This window comes from Phaseolus vulgaris, chromosome 3 (assembly GCF_000499845.2).
Source record: "Phaseolus vulgaris cultivar G19833 chromosome 3, P. vulgaris v2.0, whole genome shotgun sequence".
NCBI lineage: Eukaryota > Viridiplantae > Streptophyta > Magnoliopsida > Fabales > Fabaceae > Phaseolus > Phaseolus vulgaris.
In genome coordinates this window covers 2909656-2931039 of record NC_023757.2, presented here as the reverse complement: position 1 = coordinate 2931039, position 21384 = coordinate 2909656, and the positions used below count along the sequence as shown (strand labels likewise).

At 31.9% G+C, this 21384-nt stretch overlaps 2 protein-coding genes across 4 annotated transcripts; both read right to left on the bottom strand.

The window, feature by feature from the left end:
* Positions 1-1348: 1348 nt before the first annotated feature.
* LOC137806264 (protein PIN-LIKES 2) lies at positions 1349-3435 on the bottom strand. Its single transcript, XM_068606274.1, has 2 exons — positions 3161-3435; positions 1349-2875 (listed from the first exon to the last, which is right to left on the bottom strand). The coding sequence occupies exon 2, from the start codon at positions 2845-2847 to the stop codon at positions 1510-1512; it is 1338 nt and encodes a 445-aa protein (XP_068462375.1). The 5' UTR covers positions 2848-2875; positions 3161-3435; the 3' UTR covers positions 1349-1509.
* Positions 3436-10580: 7145 nt separating this feature from the next.
* Positions 10581-16287, bottom strand: LOC137806263 (pentatricopeptide repeat-containing protein At1g22960, mitochondrial). Of its 3 annotated transcripts, none has more exons than XM_068606272.1 (3): positions 13834-16221; positions 13581-13744; positions 10581-10836 (listed from the first exon to the last, which is right to left on the bottom strand). In XM_068606272.1, the coding sequence occupies exon 1, from the start codon at positions 16052-16054 to the stop codon at positions 13991-13993; it is 2064 nt and encodes a 687-aa protein (XP_068462373.1). In that variant the 5' UTR covers positions 16055-16221; the 3' UTR covers positions 10581-10836; positions 13581-13744; positions 13834-13990. The 3 variants fall into 3 exon arrangements, with proteins under 3 accessions (XP_068462373.1, XP_068462372.1, XP_068462374.1); XM_068606271.1 differs by lacking the exon at positions 10581-10836 and adding an exon at positions 11096-11967 and having other exon boundaries at positions 13834-16198; XM_068606273.1 differs by lacking the exon at positions 10581-10836 and having other exon boundaries at positions 13246-13744; positions 13834-14888; positions 14994-16287.
* Positions 16288-21384: the final 5097 nt, after the last annotated feature.

Here is a 21384-nt window from a genome sequence, read left to right as displayed (position 1 = left end):
AACTGTGAAAAGATAATTTCCGTATTTTAAAGAATGTAAAGGTACAGGAAGAAACTCCCTTTTTTTTTTTATCAGCACATGGAATATGTTCCTGATACAAGAGCAAAAGCAAAACCTTTGAAAATCTAACAAGAACCACCACAAAGGGTGTCACGGTTGATGGTGGGTCGGGTGAGAGAATAGAGCTGAGAGAGAAAGATGAAAAATGTTTAGGGTTTTTTATTTTAAATTTTTTACTGAAAGACAAAACAGTAGTTTCAATTTACTATGAGGGTGCCTGAAGAACACATGAGGGTGCAGGAAGAAGCAGCCCTTATATAGAGAATCTAAGCACACAAAAACCTAATTATCTGGGGCCTCTTACTTTCAAATACCCGACCCAATGAGAAAACAAGTTTTTCTCTTATTATTCTATTTTGCTTATAAATGTGTCTCAATCATAAGAAATAAATTTTCCCTAACAAATATTGTTTTTGTATATTTTCTGTTGAATACCACTTCATATTGTTGCTCTGAATCCCCAACATAACACATTTCAGCGATCTTGATTCTGCCGATTATCAATCATTAAGGGAGGTTGAAATATACAATATTTGATCCAGAGAATTAAAGTTTCAAAATGGAACACTTTATGCTTTCACTTTCACCAACAAGATATAGGAAAAATTAAGCTTTCATAACATCTCCTTTTTGCAGCAAAACTATCTAATCATAATCAAGGTGAAATGAAACATTTATCCAAATATTGCAAATAATAATGTCTCACAAACCCACATCTCTTTCCACTCGATGCCGTAAAAAGAAACCTTAGTGATCTTCGCTATAAGAGATTTGGAAAGTGAACTTAGTTTCCCCAGAAAAATTGATAAGATTTTTCAACACAACCATGATAAACCTTCATTGTGCAGATTTTCTGAAGAAATAGTTGCTGTGAAGTTCAAATTAAATTAGCTTAGTAGTCAAAGGGAAACTTCAAAATTACCATCTTAGCACGCAGTTACTGATATGAATGTGTAACATGTGCCAAACCATGTTACAAAAGGCTCCAAAAGTGTAGAAATTACATCTAACAGTTCCATCAGACAAACTTTCTAAAGATAAATAAAGTTGACCCTCATCAGTGCCAAACCAATTCTTCTCGAAATGATTCCATTCCCATCATGAATCAAACTGCATAGGACAATACACTGGCAACAATCTCCTAACCTTAACATCAACTGAGAACAATCTTCACTTCGCATAGGCTAGGTTTACTTGTCACGTCACAATGGCATTAAGTCACAATAATGCAACTCATAGCATGATACATATGTCAAACACATAGTTCAAGAAATTCTCACATCATTGATTTGTATCTAAGAGAGATCATATATGCATTAAGCCCTACAACTTACAACACGTTTATTGGAAGGAAAGAACCATACATCAACAATTTCATCGTGAAGAAAAAATAAGCCAGAACAACACAACTTCAATCATGAAAGTCAAGCCAATAAATATGCTGCAACTTCACACATAAACAATAATTCTGAAGAAGATAATGATGTACAACGAAAAGGAGAAAAGGGCGAACACATGCTGCCAGAAGAGAAGGGCTGAGGCTTCACTAACTGCATAACCCCTTAGGCTCGCAATTGCTCCCAGTAAAATAGCACTCGGTGTGGTGTACTGCAACAAAAGCACAAATCTGAACATGGCATCACCTTCAACTAGGAAATTCAGCTTATCTGACAAAGCCACAATCCCAATTCCCACCAAAGGAAGCACCAAAAGTCTTGCCACAGTAATACCAATAGTAGTTTTAAGCCCAAGTTTAGACTCATTTGGTCCTTCAGCAAGCATACCCCCCAATATAAGCATCACAGAAGGCACCATTGCCCCAGCTAAAATCTCAAAACTGTCTGTAATGAAAGATAACGGAGCATCATATCCAAAGAACACAGCTTTCAGCTGAGGCACTGTGCCAACAATAATAGCCAATAGAGAGGCAAGTACTGGGGGTTGAAGTATATGCTGAATGGGAGTTTGTTCAGCAACAATTCTGATCCTCCTTACAACTCTAGGTTCAGCTAAACATCTAATGGATTTTGGACTATTCCCACCACTTTCTTCTGTCACTTCAAGCTCAGGAACATTGGACGAGGATATACCTGAGATGCTTTTAAATACCCTAGCAATAAACGGTGTCTTAGAATGCTCAGTCTCTTTATCCTCAATGCCAGGCCACTCAGCTTCTACAAGGAGTGGTCTACTGATATCATTCAATGCTCGCACTTCCTCGATTTCAGCCCCTTCCTCAACAATCTCGTAATACTCCATAGGAGGTTCCATCATGTGATAAACAAGAGTGTATACGAGGCAAACAGAAACCCATTGAGATAAAGAAACATATGCCACCCCTCTAGTGTTGCAATGCTTCCCAAATGGATTATCTTTAGTATGGCAAACAGATCCAACCACAGCAAGGAGAAGGTTTCCAGTGTTACCAAATCCCGTCATTATAATAGTAAATCGGTTTAACTCTGGAGGTGGTTGACATATGATCACCACTAAGAACCCCAGTAAGCATCCAATCCCTGTACTCACTAGCACATTAACAGGGATAAACCACCAATCCACAAAATTTTCAAGAGTAATGCTTTGACCTAGATCAGTAAATATAAGGCATGGCAAGAACAGCGCAAACACAAGTTTACTAAGAAGTTTAAACGTAGCTCTAGGAATGAATTGCATTCTTGGGTTTGCAAGAACTAGCCCTATGACTGTTAGGCATAGCAGCTTCAACAATGGTACTATAGCAGCTGCCAGATCCGCACCAGCAGACGTCGCAGTACTTTCAGCAAACATGTTTTAGCTCAAACAACAAAACTCCCTCCTGCAACACATTCATTCACCATTAATTAGTTTCTTATTCTTGTAAAAAAATTGAACATACTATTCAATACACCCAATTCAAAAACCAAACTATTCAATCATTATCCAGACAAAACAGATTCATTTCATTTCAAGCTCATCACCCAAGAGACCAAATTAAGTAAACAATAACAATATAGAAGAAAGTATGAATTAAACAACAGAAACTGAAATAAACGATATTTGGGATCGCAGGGATACATATGAGAAAGTGACAAGACTAGAGCAGAATCTAAACAAGACTTACAGACAAATTTTGAAGACCCAATTTTCACGATCATCTCACTACAGCAAAAGATTCAAAATTTCTGAATCCTCAGCACAAAAGAGAATAACAACAAACGAATCTCTGCAAGATGATAAGATACTGCGCATGGCGTTTTCAACTCTAACTCGTGTCAGACAGTGAACCCTTTCAGTTTATCAAGCGTCCTTTGCATTCAATCATTCAACCATAGATTAAAGAATTATTTAACTAATTTAATAACATAAATTAAAAAACTTTATAGTAATATATCAAAATTGAATCCATGCATATAAAATTTCCCCTTTCTTTGTTTGCATAATCCAAATAATACCGTATAGTAATGAGTTTAATGGTTTATTTAGTACTTTTAATAAATTTAAGTATACTTCAATAAGATATAATAATCTTTAAACGTTCTCAAAAATAGTAAATAAATCATTAAAATATATCTTATTAGGATTTTTAATCAAATGTATAATTTTAAATATATCTCATTTACTTTAAATATAATAGAAGATATAAAATCCAACTATTCAAATGTTTAAACATAAATTTAGCACATTATTATTTTCCCTAAAAATATGATAAAATTTGAAGTTTAAAATGTTACACGGTGATACACTTTCATCTTTCCTAAAGCATTAAGGAACAATAAAATAGTATTGAAAGCTTCTACCACCATCATGTAACTTTCAAGCCAAATAAAATAACATTTGACCATTGCTAACTCAAAGACTAACATGACTTTCATAAGCTCAGCCTTAACAAGCAATCTCATAACCTAGAAAAGAATAAAAACTCTTCAAATACTAGGCTCTATTGCCTCTAAAAGTACATGCAAAAGCCACAAAACCAAGATTTTCACGTGCATAATGAAATCAATATTACATTTAACATTGCTTACTTCAAGTGAATTTTGTACTGGTTAGACCGAAAGGTCAAAAAGTCAAAAATGAAATTAGGAAATATTGTTCCAAAGTATAATAGATAAGTCAAAAACATTTACATTATATTTAATAATTGCAAGGTTGCAAAGTGTAAAAATTCAATTAAGTCAAAAGCCTAATAAGTGAGCATTATGAATAGGTGATCTGCTTCATAGGTAAGTAGAGTGAATTTTAACTGATTATGACTTTATCATCGGAGTCTCTTGTAAGTATTAATACAAATGTTCTTTATTTTGTAGAAACCTCGTCAGAAACCAAGTTTGCAAAAAAAACTTCTAGTTACAATTGACGATCCTATAGCTTCTTTATTATCAGCTACCAAGGCTATTGGTACAAACCCACTGGAGATTTCGTGGGATGATACTTTTTTTTGGAAGAAACACTAACTCCCCCTGTACATATACATGTCAGATGTGTTAGAATTTGCAGCTCGAAACCAGGAACTCAATATAACCATCGTTCAATTTTTTGTGAAGTAAGTATCTTTCACCTATATTTCAATTTACTTTATGTTAAATTATTATTGATTAATTTTAACTAATAACTTATAGGTATTTGTCTGGAGTTTCTATTAATAACAGAAATCAAGATGTCTATGGATTCTTGGATCCCTATTTCATTAATCCATTAGAGCGAAGAAAGCTAAAACTTAATCATATATCACCAACACTTTGATTAAAGAGGGAAAACAAATATATTTTTGCCCTTATATTAATGACTAAGTTTAATTATAAATTGTCAATTATTAGTATTTTGTGTTTTAAATGTTTACTAACTGTTTTCATGGATGATGCAGGGGTCACTAGCAGTTACTTGTGTTATCCGTAATTGATAACATTGTTGTGTGATTTTGTTCACTGCATAAGAAGTCATCCACACATCTAAAGCAAATAGTTGATGTGTAATTACATTATAAACTTACGTGCATATAATACTAAAATGTATAATGACAAGGTTTTTCTATTAATCAAGGCATGACGTGAATATAGCATACTCAAAGGTCGACCAATGTAAATTATCAAAAGTTGAAATGGTTGAACCTAAAGGTTTGTAATTTTTGTAATCCTCTTTTTATTATTTACCAAAATATCAATATTAACTTTTAATTTATATTGAATTGTAGTGTAATAAACAATTGGGAGGTTATGAGTGTAACTACTTCGTTATGCAATGGATGGTTACCATTGTAAGAGTAGGTATTTGAAAAGATTGAAAACAAGTAATAATATTTAAATTATTCTTTATAATAAAAATATATGTATCTTAACACTAATTTGATATTATTTTGTAAGGCAGTTTTTTTATGGATGAACAACCACTGCCTTTGGAAATCCTAGATTATGTCAGAAATGTTTGGACCGCATATTTCGTTATTTTCTATAACTCTATGATAGTTAATGAATAGTATAGGAATTAGATAGGTAGGAATATGCATTAGTGTTTGTAATACATATATGTATTAGTGTTTGTAATAATTTATCAATATATATAATTTTCTTGTTTGAATGTGTCTAAATTTACGCATCTAGCTGGGTTTTAAATGAGCAGGTTAATTAAGAAGGGAAATGCATAAAACATAATGAATTAAAAAAAAAAAACTCTCATAATAGAGGTCAGTTTTGGATCATAATCGTTGTATATACCCCAACCATGTATAATTTTAAGCACTCTCAAGTAAGGGAATAGACGACGATTTTGTCCAAAATTGTCATTTATTTCCTTAATTATGTATTCTATAGTCATATTTGCTTTTCGTTATACATTGTGATTATTCAAAAGAACTGTCATCTAGATGTGACTTATAAACAACGGTTTGAAATCGATGTCTATTCTCCAATTGTATAGACTACGTGCTAATAAACTACAATTACAAAACCACGGTCTAATAGCTAAAAAAATCGTTGTCTAGAGACTTTTTTGCATTGGTGATTACTTCTTAAAATTTAATTGATTCCTCTATCAATACTCAAAATATCAAAATTCACGAAACCAATTATTTTATGCTTATGTATTTCTTAAATTTACTCTTTTAATTTTATTCAAAAATATGTTTCTAAATTTGTTTTATAGGATTAATTTTTTAAATTAAAAAAATAAAGAATTTATTTTTAGTTTTCTTTAAAAAAAAAATCTTATGAAATGATTAGATATGCATCTATGGAAAAAGTTGTCAATGAACATTGAATTAAATTTTATTTAATGAATCCATTTTAATTAAATTAATAATGGATCCAAATAAATCAATGAATTTTTTTATCCCATCCGTTATAACTTCAAATAAAATTTATTCAACACATCCAATTAGTGGATATTTAGGTTTAAACATGTGAACTACCCGAATTTTAATTTTTGTTGTATTAATTTTGATCTTTGGGGCACTTGAATATGTTTATTAATTATTACTTTAATTAAAAAAACTATTTTGTGTTTCATTGAACTAGCTTTGTTGGCCAATTACAATTTTACAAAAGGATAAGACCCACTTAAAATGCAAATTCACACAAACAAACTATTTTCATTGTGAGTTTTAGGGTGTTTATTTTTCCACCCTATCAAAAAAATTCCTCCAGCCCATCAATTTTTTTAAGAAAATTGTTTTACCTGTTTTTATAAATGACTTCCAGATTATCTTTTTCAGGAGCTTTCCATATCATATTTTGAAATTTAATAAATAGAACTTTCCAGAAAATACTTTTCGGAATTCAATAAATGTATTTCTGGAAAATATTTCCTGAAATAATACATTTTGAAATGTATTTTTCAAAATAAGTTTTCCAGAATGTCTTCCAAAAAGAGCTTTCCAAAATAAAAGCGAATTAGACGAGATAAACAAACAAACCATCCTGTGTTTGTGTGTAGTTTAATTGAGAAGGAAGTTTGATTCAACCATTCCTTTTCCATTATGTTATAAATCTTGTTTAATGGTATTCTTGTTCTTCATTGTTCAATGATATCTAATTTGTGCTTAATTATTTCTAAAAAAACTTGTTCCCATGCTTTAAAACCCATCCATCATTGGATGTTGTACAACGTTGGTATGTTTAGAAAAGCTTGTTTACCATAAACACGTATTAAAAAAGTTTCTCATATTAGTTCCAAGCACAACTTTTCTCTCGTGTTTAGAAATTTTCATGGTATCATATAAGCTTCAATATAGTTTGCTTTGGTTGATGTAATATTATTCTTGATTTTCCCTGCTTATCTTTTATTCTTAAGTTATACTAATATTTTCCAAATTGTTCATGGACCACCACCATTCTACTCATCAACACCAAATATGAAGTTGTTTAACCAAAGTTCTCTAATGAAGAATATTAGAAACATTTGAGGTTGAAAAAAACCTAGCACAATCATCTACAACTTCCAATTTGTCAACAACTTGCATTTCACAATTTGTGTAGAAAGTCATAGTCCATGGATGATTGATTTAGATGCTTATCATATTTCTGGTAATATCTCTTTATTCATTTCTCTCCTTTCCTAAAACAGTTCATGTCATAACCCTAGCCAACGGATCTATAGTAACCTCTCAAGGAATTGGTCAAGCTTGTCTTTCTCCTTCTTTAAACTTTAAATTTGACCTCTTTGTTCCTTCATGTCACTTTAGTCTCATTTCTTTAAATCAATTAACCAAATCATTGATTGTTTAGTAACATTTGATGTCTACTCTTTTGTTATAAGGAATGTGGATCTATAGGCTTATACCACCGTGATACTAACTTACTTGTGTCTTGTGTTGCATACTCATCTACTAAACTACTACATGAACTCTTAGGTCATCCTCACGTCAAAATTAAAGATGGTTTATGAACTTAGCAGACTTCAACTTTAGAATGTGAATCATGTCAACTAGAAAAACATATTAGGTCTTGTTTTCCTGAACATTTTAAATCTCGATGTAACTCTACTTTTTCTATCCATTATGATATTTACGAGCCAAGTTATGTCTAGTCTTTTAGTTTTATATATTTTGTTATTTGATGAGTTTTCTAGATGTAATTGAATTTATCTAATGAAATATTGTTCTAAACTTTTGTTTATCTTTATGTCTTTCCTTAATGAAATCAAAAATCATTTTAGCAAGGTAATCAAAATTTTACGAAATGATAACGCCAAAAAAAATTGTCTCTTATTTCTACTCTCTTAATCACACGTGACATTTTACATCAGTCTACTTACCATCACACACCCCAACAAAATAATATACGGGAAATAAATAATAAACATTTGGGTGAAATTGTTTGTAGCTTATTACTTAGTGCAAATATGCTTGTTCATCGTTGGAGTGATGGTGTCCTAATGCTTTGTTTGGATTAGAGAGTGGATTTGAGGGAGAGGATTTGAGATGATTTGAAGGAAAAATGTGAAGAAAGTGATGTTGTTTTGATTAAGGTAAATATAGGGAAAAGTGTAGGAAAAGTTTATGAATGATGTGATGGGTATAATTAAAATTGTATTTTTTTAATTGATAAAAACATAAATTTACAAAATTAACCTTATATTTAAAAAATATTAAAAAAATAATTTAATTTGTTTACCTATAAATTATAATTATTTTTAATTAAAATATTATTTTAGTGATTGAAATATTATTTTGGGTAATATATTAGAACTATTTGATAAATAATATAAAATTTAATAAAAAATATTTAAATATTTATAATTATAAATATTTGATATTTTTTATAAATAACATTATTATTTTTATCTTTATTTTTTCATATTAAATATTATTAATAATTATAATTTATAGTACTTATTAATTATTATATATTTTTCTCATATAAATTTATTTAACATTTAATATTTTTATTTTAAATATTATTATATTATATTTAATTATGTAATTTTATTTTAAATAAAAATAAATAATAATTTAAGTTTAAAATAAAAGAATAATAGAATAAATTATAAATATTTATTACAAATATGTATCTTTCTTCGCCTTTTATTCACAAATCTGCAAGAAAAATTTCAAACACAAAAGTGATTAGTGTTCTCGAATCGCATGTTATTCTCAATATTTTTTCTTGATTTTTGTGCTTTACTTTCTCAGAGTACATTCCCCGCCTTTCTTTCGTATGAAACAAACGGATCCTAAATGTCTATTTTCACATTTAACAAAATGCCTTCTTCTTCACTTGACAATCAAGTTTCTTAATCTTCATATTTATCCCTTTTTTTTTATTGTGTATGCTTTGTTCTTTATAAACTCTCAGAGAACCATCAAATGTGTCTTCTTGGAATGACTTAAAAAAGGATATTGATGTTACTCTCCTGCCAGAAAATATTATATGTTTGTTAATGTCACTTTTTGTTAACCTCTTCTCTTGGCACTTTTACAACCTTGCCTATTACAGCATAATAACGAGTTTTTTTTATTTATCCTCTTTTCATATCTTTGTTACTAGAGGAGTACAAAGTGTGCCACATATTGCAGTAGGCTACAAACAGAACAACTGCTGGAAATAGCTTTTATACATACAGAAAGAACAAATACAATACCAGATTGCTTACTCATACCGTGACCATGAAGACGGTTCAAGCGTGGATGAAGGATTGTGGATGCATAAATAGAGCCTGTTAAAATCCTCTAAAGCATTTTACTAAAATATCAAATACTTAAGTCTCAAATCACTATATAATATAACCAAAAAAGTTACCCTAAGCAAAGATATGCTATCAGATGCAAATGTTTGTGTGCTAGATAAAATAAAAAAGGATGAGAAAATAACGTTGTCATTGTATAACTTCTAATACTTTCATTCAATCATATGATACCACTTGTTCAAAAAGCTTGACAACAAGTGTTCAAGAGGCTAAAATCTTCTGATGATGAGAAAATATGATTCAGTGATAGGTTACAGATCAATATTAAAGAAGAAACCCAATCCCTTGAGAGATGGCTTAAAGTGCATTACTATGTCACTGAATTTTAAAAATTACATTTGATCATCCTACAAAATGAATATGTACTTCCCTTCAATGGAAAACAATTATAACGAGCCTCATAAGGACATTTTCCCTATTGAACAACTTTTAGTATTACCAATAGCGAGTTTTGGACAATCAATTAAGTTTAGGACCTTACAAGATGAATGAATTTTTAAACACGCCTAGTATTAGTTTTGAATTATCAGTATCTTTATTTCATCTTATAAGTCACAAAGTTGTTAGTAGAGATTCAAAATTATTCTCAATCACACCAAGAATCATTGCAAATGGAAAAGAAAATCCCTACAAAAGTCATCTATATTAAATTGGACTAAAGCGTAACACATTCACCTCTCCATGAAGGGGATTATACTTTTCTCAAATTGAAGTCTTCAAATAAAAAGAAAAAGATCATCATGAAACCAGCCTATATGTGTGGATGTGTTAAACTATAGGAAAGCGAGAGACATTGAGTTGAAAATGTGTTTATGAGACAACACCAATTTATTTATAGTGAGCAATTGGAACAATACAATAAATAGATAGAAGAGATTTGATATCCTCTAATAATAAAGTATGATACCAGAATAAATAAAAATGTTCCTAATAATGCGTATATAACCTAGATATTCTTGATTATAAAATTTACACCTTATTTCTATAATTACAACAGAATGGATATAGTAGAAAGCAAATAAGGTGGTGGGGGCAGGGAGGATAGAGATTATATAGAAGAATCAAGGAGCTTATCTTTGTTTGGGTACAACCAACCAGAGTTCAAAAATTATGAAATTCCTAAACAAAGAAAACAAAATAATATTAAGAAATTGTTCACTCACTATATTTAATCAAGAATATCTAGATTTACACACACACACACACACACACACACACACACATATATATATATATATATATGTGTGTGTGTGTGTCTATATTATAGCAGGGTTATCAATATCATCAATATCGGATAACGGGAAAATATAGGAGATCCAAAACCCTATATGAAAATATATCAGAAGCCATAACAGGCTATTGCGGAAGCTTCTGCAAATAAAAATAAATCCATATAGATAATATAAAAAAAATACAATATATAAAAGGAGTTGCTAATTTAATACTTAATAATGAAGGAGCTACTAGTTCATTGTGGGTAGGGTGGACTTGCAATCTGCAGCAACAATCGAAATAACAACAACAGCAACAGAAACAGCGGCAAGAACAAAAATAGCAGCAAGACTGCACAACTGTGAAGAAGATAGTTGGTTCGAGGCAGGTAGTGTGGCCTAGGTCAATATTCTGTCATAATGTTTGGTTTGGGTCGGGTTGTATGGCCCAACTCCTTTTTTTAAAAGAAAAAACACTTGGGCTTACGCTCTCTGCAAAGTAAGAAAAGAAAGAAGATTCAGGTTTTTCACTAACTTAGGTAGGGTCGAGTCACGTGGACCCAAGGCTTCAATCTCCTTCATTTCGCACGGGCGCCACTGCTACTCCCTCTTTTCACACAGGCACCGCAATAACACTGCTCAGCCTATCACTTCCAATCCTACAGTATCTTGGACCAACACCGGATCCAGTGTGCCTTGTCAAGTGATGCACAACCCTAGTGGTCACTGAGTATACTCTACCTTCCAATGACAGAAACAATCCTGTGCCTTCTCTTTCAGTCTCATTGACTCTTTTACTTCATGTTTCAACCCTCATTTCAGATTTTCCAACCTTATCTTGGTGGTATGTTGGTGTCCAGGCCCCTTCTATTCTCCTACTGAACATCCTCTTTTGTTCTCCATATATCATTGCGTTTGGAGAGGTGTTTTCCTTCTTTGGAACTCCCACAATAACATCAGAAAAATTCAAGGGAAAAAATTACATATCTTGGTCTACATCTATTGAACTTAGATCCCTTGGCCAAAGATTTATTATCACCTTGAAAATGGTAGCAAAGAAATTTCATCAGTGAATTCATCAAAGAATATTAAGTAGTGGAAGAAGCTAGACTTTCAACTTTGTACTTTGCTTTAGCAATCCATGGAACCCAAATACTAGAGACTCTGGTGACTTTTAAATGTGCAATTCCTTTTGGTGAAAGGTTAGAAGTATCTTTGCAAAGGCATTCGTTCTATCCAAAATCCTCATCCCATTAACAATCTTTTGAGTTATCATTGGTTGTTCCCTTCTTAAGTCTCTTTTGTTTCCTCTTTGACTTTGCGTATTGTGATACTAATTGGATAAGTACTCCTACAGACAAATGTTCCACTAATGGGTATTGTGTACCTATTGGAGGCAATATTATTTTCTATAAGGGCAAGAAACAAAATGTAGTTGTTTGATTTAGTGTTGAAGCTAAATATAAGACAATCGTTTTGATCTAGTTGTTTGATCTAGTGTTTAATCACATGTGAACTTGTGTGGATCAAACAACTTCTCCAAAAATTGAAACTTTGTGAGATTCAACAAACGAAGTTGTATTGTGACAATCAAGTAGCAGTTCACATTGCATCTAATGTCGTATTTCATGAAAGAACCAGATACATACAAATAGATTATCATTTTGTTAGAGAAAAGTTGCTGAACAAAAGAAATTAGCACTGAATTTACTGGGGCTCCAATGATCAAGTTGTAGATGTTCTAACCGAATCAATGATGGGCCCTATACAATCTATATACTCCAGCTTGAGGGGAAGTGTTAGAAAAAGTTAATTATTGTCTTCTAGAATATCTTTTAAAGCTTTTTTTGCTATACCTGTCAATACTACAGGGTCCCCCAAGGTTTAGGTTTTCTTATCAGCCTTTGCTTTTCAGATTGCATATTTTCTATATTAATAATAGATCAGTTGAGAATAATCACCTCAACCTTCATTTTTCTCCAAAACTCCTTATTCTCAACTATAACATAATAAATTAGCAAGCAATTTAAATCAAAACACTCCAAAGTAACTCCAGTTTCCATTTTAAATGAAATCATAACTTCAGAGCTGCGTTAAAATTTAATGCAGTGTTTGGTTATTGAACTCTCTGGGCTATAATTATCGAATACAACATCATCTCAATATCCCATACTATTTCAGTATTTTGTCGACTGTATTACTTTTTTTAATTTATGTATTTCTAGTCTGAATAACTGAATAATGTCAAACTAGAAGCATTGTGAAGGACATTAATTACAGAATAAGAGATGCAGAGAATTTAAATGAAGAATGTAACTGATAAAAAATAATTTATTGACAGAGGCAAGAGACTTCTGAATAGCTAAGATACAATACAGTGATGAAAAAATTGTTGAGCATTCAAATGCAGTATGGAACTAGAAAAGGTCTATCTTTTATTTTCCTTTCATTGTACAAATTGTGATGGAATACAAAAGGTGTATCACTAGGCTTAAAAAGATAATTAAGACTTTAATGCAAAGAATATGCACTATCACGTCAAAATGTTCCTTTTACCCACAATAGACTAAGAAAAATGAATAAAAATTTGTGTAAGATATGTCATAAAATTGTTTGAAATATCTTGAGAAGAATTGAGCTTTATATGTATACCTCTAGCCTTGCAAGCATAACGTTACAGATCTTTGAACCTTAACTGATAAATTCCCCACTCTTCCAAGTATTACCTAGTCTGAGGATATATCATGTCAAAACATGTAAACAGTTGAAGTCTGCTGCCCATCTTAATAATCGGGAACACCATAAGCATCTTCAACCTGTAACAAATTAGATAATGGATGAGGGTCAAGGGAATATAATAGTTATATAAGGCATTATGTATCTAAGAAGAGATAGGGATTCTTACCATGACAGTCGAAAAATATATATTATTCAGTCCACAGAATGTAAACCTCAAAGGGTAAAACTCATTCAAATGTAGGGATGTCTTTTACTCATTAGCCATGTGGGAATGACAAACTGAGCATAACAAATAATCATTACTTCATCCTTACATAACAAATTCATTCACAGCCTCCAATAACATTCTCAAGACGCCAAACTGCATGCAATTCATAGTCTTTGTTTAGATGCTTCAACAGAGCACTATGTGTGCATGAATCAGGCTGAATTTCTCTATCTAGCATATCCTTATACAATCTCAAAGCTTCCTGCCAATGGCCTAAGTTACAGTTCTCATTTATTAAAATGGTGTAAGTATACTTATTTGGAGAAATGCCCTTTGCTTGCATTTCTACAAAAAAATGGTATGCCTGGTCCATCTTTCTCACCTTGCAAAGGCCATTGATTAAAGCATTGTAGGTGATCACATTTGGATAGACACCCTTCTCTAGCATCTCAATGAAGTGCAAAATAGCTACTTCCAGCCTTCCCCTAACTGCATATGAATGAATTAGAACTGTGTAAGTGACAACTGATGGAAATATCCCTTTGCTCAACATCTCATAGAACACCACTCTAGCCTTCCTAAGATCCCCAGCCATCAAGTGAGCGTGGATGATGCTAGTATAGGTTACATGATCTGGAACGATTCCATTGTAGAGCATTTTCTGCATAAGTTTACTTGCTTCTTTCAAATTTCCCAACTTGTGGAGCCCATCAATAAAGACATTATAAGTAATCAAATCAGGAGGAAAGCCTTTGGATAGCATTTCTTCCTGCATACCAAAAGCCTTAGATGGGTCACCAAGCTTTAGCTCACCTACTATTCGAGTTATGTATGCAAAACGATCTGGCTGCACTCCTCTATGCAGCATCTCATCAAATAATTCCTTAGCCATTGGCAAGTTCCCCGTCTTGCAAAATCCTCTAACAAGAATTGTATAAGTAAATACATCAGGATTAGGCCCATGTTTGATCATTTCATCTTTTATCCGCCTGGCAACATCCAAGTCCCCAAATCTGCAAAGACCATCAATAAGCGTATTATAGGTCACGACACTGGGAACTAGACTTCTGTATCTTAACTCGACAAATAAGAGAAAAGCCTCCCCTAAATTTCCCAACCTGCTGTAACCGTAAATTAGAGTGTTGAATGAAATCAAGTCCGGCATCAGATTCTTATTTACCATTACATCTAACAACTGCCTAGCATCACTCACTCTTCCCCACTTACAAAGCCCATACATGATTGTATTGAATGTTGCCACTGTAGGCACAGCTCCTCTACTCAACATTTCCTCTCCAAGACTCGAGGCTTTATCAAGCAGCCTTTTCTCACAGTAGCCACGAATCAAGGGGTCATAAGTGTAAGCCGAAACCTTGAGTCCCAATCTCAGCATCTCCTCTATCAGTTCCTCAGCCTGCTCCAACTCCCCCTCGTGAGATAAACCATTGACCAAAATATTATAACTCAATTCGTTGGCCGAACACCCCATCCTCTGCATCTGAAGCAAAAGCTGCCGAGCTTGCTGAACCTGCCCTTGCTTGCAAAAGTAATCCAACATTGTATTATACGTAACAGTTGTAGGCCTCATTCCACACTCCACCATCACATTATAAACCTCCCTTGCCACGTTGGTATCCTTAAGCAATCTCAGAACCCTATTGCAATTCTTCACATCGGGCAACAACCCCTTACCAACCATCTTATAAAACACCAACCAGCACATCCCAACCATCGACTTTTTCGCGTAAATCCAAAGCAACAAATCCAGAAGCTTAACACATACCTCGGAAGACGAAACCCCGCCGTCAGCCAATACATCCACCAGACCGCCGCCCATTCTAACGACCTCCTTCTCCATGATGCAATAAGCAGACCGCATCAAGCCGTTCCGCGCCAGAATGTCCAGAATAACGGCATACGCCAATTCAGATCGCTTGAACCCGGTTTGACGCTCGGCCCATCGAAAGAACCGGAGAGCCGCCACGGGCCGGTCTCTAACCGTGTTAAGAACCCGGACCAGCAACTCCGGTTCAGCAACCGCGGCACGGAAAAGCACCACCGAGCGGTTGTTGTTCACAACGGCGTCGTATGTGCAGAAGGAAAAGGAAGACGGCAAGGGCAAGAGGAAGCGCAGTTTGAGGGTTAAGAAGGGTTTTGAGGCTCTAAAATGGAGGCTCATTGAGTAGAGTTGTGGCGGCTATGGCGGCGATGCCATCAACACTTCCAATCGCGCCTCCGCGTGGAACGACCCGCGCCACCTTCTTTTCAACCCCAGCAGCGTGCATTAACCCTTTTCTCTAACCCTTCTCATTTAATTTCCTGTGATTCCTCGCCAACATAATCACTAACTTTTCACTACACAACATCACATACAAACTTTTTTTTTAATAACACAAGAAAATAAAAATTCACACAAATTACACAACCCTACTTTCATTATTTATAATCAATCAATATATAATTTTACTATTTTAAACTATATCTATAACTTAGAAAAATATATAATAAATAGATCTTGTTTTATTTACATATTCTTTATTTTATTTTCTTTAATTAAAATTATTATATATTATTTATACTTATATCTATACCTATATATAGGGAATTTCCCTACTCTTATTTTTTTTCCTATTTTATCCTTATATTAATATTTAATTTTATTATTGTATTCTCATCATTGTGTCATTTCTTATTCTCCTGTTAACTGCTCTTAATTTTTTTTTCATTTTATCTTTACTTAATAATTTATTGTATTAATTTATTTTGGTTATTTGGACATTTTATAATTTCAAAAATTAATAAAATAATTTTAAAATTTATTTTATTTGTTATTATTTAACTGGAGAGTGTGTTTTACATGTTATACTAATATTTTGTTTGTTTTTTATTTGTTAATTGTAGAAAGTTAATATTCATAGCAAAATAGAGGAATCAGAGAAGGATTGTCGTCCTCACTCTCCCAATCGTAAGGTTCTAACACGAAGGAACATTAGATTTGGATGCGAAAGATGGGAACAATTTAAACGAGTCTCTATACAGGTCCAAGAGTCCAAGGTGAAGAGAAGAGAAGCAGATTTCATTGCATTTTCTTCTTTTGTATATAATATTTTTCAAACAATTGAGGATTAATTTTTGGTTTATTATTTAATGGTGTCATATGTATTGTAATGATTGTCATATATTATTGGTTGTTTATAGACCTAATGAAAAATATTGGTTTAATTCCTATGATTGATAAAATATTAAAAATTATTAAAAAAAATATGAAACTCAAATCCTATTTAATTATTTTTTCGGTTGAGTTTGTAGTTTTAAATAAATTTTAACTATTACCAAATACATATATTTTTACCCATAATTAATAAAATATTAAAAATTATAAAAAAAATATGAAACTCAAATTCTATTTAATTATTTTCTATCTTGAGAGACGGTTTTGAATTCAAATAGTAATTTTGAATTTTAAATTTTGAAAATTCATTCATTCTGTTTACCATATGTAACTTTTAATTACCGCTCTCCACTATTTTATTAACCTACTCTTTAATTGTATGCTCTTTAACTTCTCATTTTAATGTTATTAAGAGAAATTGTTTTTGAAGAATAAAAAAATACTAAAGAAAGAGAAATAAAAAATGCGGATACACACTACTCTTTAACTGTATACTCTTTAACTTCTCATTTTAATGTTATTAAGAGAAATTATTTTTGAAAAATAAAAAAAATACTAAAAAAATAGAAGAAAAAAAATACAGATACACCGGCACTGCGTGCACGTGTTCCCGCTAGTATAACAATAAAGAAAATAAAGGCAATAAAACTACTTATCCATCTTATAGTATTACTTTACACTACAATTAAAAAAAAAATCTTCTCTTTTTATTGCAAATATAGAATCTATATTATTTCTTTTATAACAAAATGAAGACATATTCTATATTCCTATTTTCTTATTTATATTTTAAAATTTTAATATTTTGAATATAACACTGTTATCTTCTAAGCATATAAAATGAATTTATATGCACATTTCAAGTTTATATTTTTTTCCTTAATTAGGTTTTTTAACCTTGAAGTTTATATTTTGTAGGGATGGCAAAGCGGGTCGCCTTGTCCCGCATAGGCTTGTTCTGCACTTGGGCCATAAAATGTGGGTTGGGTTGGTCCGCCCCATCAAATGAAGTAAGCTAGATTATTTATCCTCCGCATAAGGGTTCGCCCGCGAGTTTGTAGGGCAACCCGCATTTAGTTTTTTTTTAAAAAAAAAAATCAATGAAAATGTTTTTTACCTTTTACTCTTGAAAAATTGTCAAATTGAACTTATATATTTGTTACTATTAAACATCAATATTTTTTTCTTCCATTTCAAACATAGTCAAACATCAATAATTTAATTAAGATAAAAATCAAATATCAATATTCTTCCATTTCAAAAACATTAAAAATAGCTAATTCAAAAACATTAAATATAAACACCACTACAATTAACATAGTTATTCAAAAACCTTAATATTATTTTTCAGTCCAAGTTATCACTGTCAAGCCCAACCCAAGTCAACACACAAATTATTTTTTTTTGTGGGCTAGTGGGCCAGCCCGCCCTGCCCCGCTGTTGGCCCGTGCGGACTGTAGGTTATGCAGGACAGACTGAAGCAGGTCAGTGGGTTGAAAAATTGAGTTTGTCCCGCATTTTTTACTACCGGGTCACGGACCGACCCGCATAGCCCACGCCGCTTTGTCACCCCTATTATTTTGATACGTAGAAAACATGAAACAAAAATAGTAAAAATGACTATTTATCCACTTAAAATGATCGCAATACTTCTTACTATAATTTACATTTGTTTTTTTTATGTAGATTTGCTATTTATCTATAAAAAAATCTTGAGCATAGTTTGATTCTCGATCAAACATTATTGATTCGATGATCATTTGATCTTAAAGAGTATTGTTTGATTTTTTTATATCAATTAACAACTTATAACAAGTATTATTGTAAATAGTTATGTATAAAAAAAACTTTATTTCAAAAGAATAAGTCTCATTAAAACATTAACCAAAAAAACTCTATTGGAGATAAATAATTGATCTAAGAAAAAAAAGTACTTTATGTAAGCTCAACGCGAATCATAGTGTCTACCCCGTATATCAACCAGAAAGGTGTTTCTCCTGTAGATGTTTGGGGAGTGCATTGATATCCAACAATATGTTGTGTATCTCTTCGTCTCAAAGACCTATGGCTTCCCCAAGTTTCTTTTTGAATTATGGGCTTTACATGTAGGAGTATGGTAAGCTTTTAGCATATGAAGTCAGGATCAATCTCTAGCATGTCCGTCGAACTCCATGCGAAGAGGTCAAAGTTATTAAACAATATCGTTTCAATATGCTTCCGAAAAGATTGTCCAATTAATGTACCAACCTTCATACATTGGCCAGTCGGTTTTCAAGCTACACTTTTATCAAGATGGTTGATTCTCCACAAACTCGGTCCTAGGATCGAGATCGACCTCCTCCTCATCCTTTTGTGGGAACTCAGTGTTGCACACTTGCTCGATACAATTGTTGGTATCCCCATGGGGCCAGTCATTTGTCTCGTTATACTCATCGAGGTGGGTTACGTCCTTGTTCGTCGTTGTTGTAGTCAAGGTTTTTATAAAATAAGGGTTGACCTTGAGACTCTAGGCATATAGCTCCCTTACCGTCTTTGGATACACCTTCATGTGATGATTTTTTTCCAAGAAAGAAGAAGGGATATCCAGCTTTTGGAAAACAAACCAATATAAGACATTAGTCAAGCTTCCGTGATCAATGAGCACCTTCCTCACTCGCTATTTGGCTATTGTGGTCGTCGCCATAACCAGTTCATCCTATTTTGGGTCATGAATGGAGAAGTACTCATCCATGAAAGTGATGAAATGTAAAAATTGAGGTAATAGATTCCACTCAAAACATCATAAAAAAAACATAAAACAAAAAGCTAAACTAAACTAAAATGACTTGTATAGCCAACTCACTCTCACACACACTTCCTCGTACTTTGTTTGTATATTTATAGAGTTTCTACTTTTGAATGGTTTTCAGACTTAACTTTTAACAATCCTTAACTCCCAGTTACATTCCTAACTAACTTCAATATTTTTTCTTTCTCAAACATGGTTGACCATCTATCATAAACCTTTGCTTTTTGTTGACCTTCTATTGAAGGTTGCCTACAGGTTCTATTTAGTTAAGCTTATGGTCTCCAAGTTTTTCCTCTTTAGAATATTCATTCATGTTTCATTTGTCATTTTCAAGTACATGTCATCTTTATAAAAGGGTTAAAACATTACTTTAGACTAATCAAACAAAATATAACTACAATAAGTCATTTTTGTAAAAACTCTATATTTTTTTATGAAATGTAAATCTAACCTAAAAACATAAAATAAAATAAAGAACTCAAGGAAATGCAATTAGTCTATAAAAATACTAAAAATCATAAAGTTATCATTGAGCTTACTATGATAGGTTTGCACTCAACAAACCGAGTTAGGAATCTTGCACAAAAAGTGTCAAAGGAGTCTATCCAGTTCTAAGACAAAGACTAGTACAATTCCAATGCAACCCCTAACAATGTAGTGAGTAAACACTTGTAGTGTACAACCATGTTGTTCGAAAAAAGGTCAACCTATGTCATATAGGCTTTAATATGTGCCTTAGGATCCAACTTGTCATTGTACTTCTCCAAACTTTATCATTTCCATTTTACAACATGTCCTTGTACCAACGAAATTATAGAAAATGTACAAGATCACATGGATAGTGATACAACACGAAATAAAAGAAAAGATACAAAAATAATCTTAATGTAAATTTCTCAAATTAAGATTTTTAATCAAATAATAAAACAATAAGGTTATAAGATTTTTTTTTTATTAGAGTCTCTCTTAACTTAATTGACAATGTGTTTTAAAAAATAATGATTTTAATTTCGTATCATTTGGTTATGAGAGAGATATAAAATTTGTAATAAACTATTTTTAATCGATTAAAATATAATAAAACAAGGGATTTATATGTTAAAACGATAACTTACTATTTAATTATTGTTTTAATAAAGTAAGTAACCATTTTAATAAATTAAATATTTATTTTAATGAATTAAACTTGCTTTCCTAACAAATATACGAATATTTTAACATATTAAAATACATTTTAGTTTATTAAAACATAACTAAAAACAACAAACAAATCCAAAACTCTTTCAAAAGTTTTCCAACTTTAACAAATGTTCAGACCAAGGTAAATTAATTACTTACAATATGATTGAAACTACAAATTACAAATCAACCTTAAGAGCAAACACGAGTAACATTTTATTTACTTTCATCATTATTAACATCTTATCCTAGTCAAAAATAGTTTTCCAATTAATGTAAATTAAAATGTAAATAATTAGTTATTAACAAACATTAATCAAGATTTTCGAACTAATTTTTAACATATAAGAGATATATTTTTATCCATACC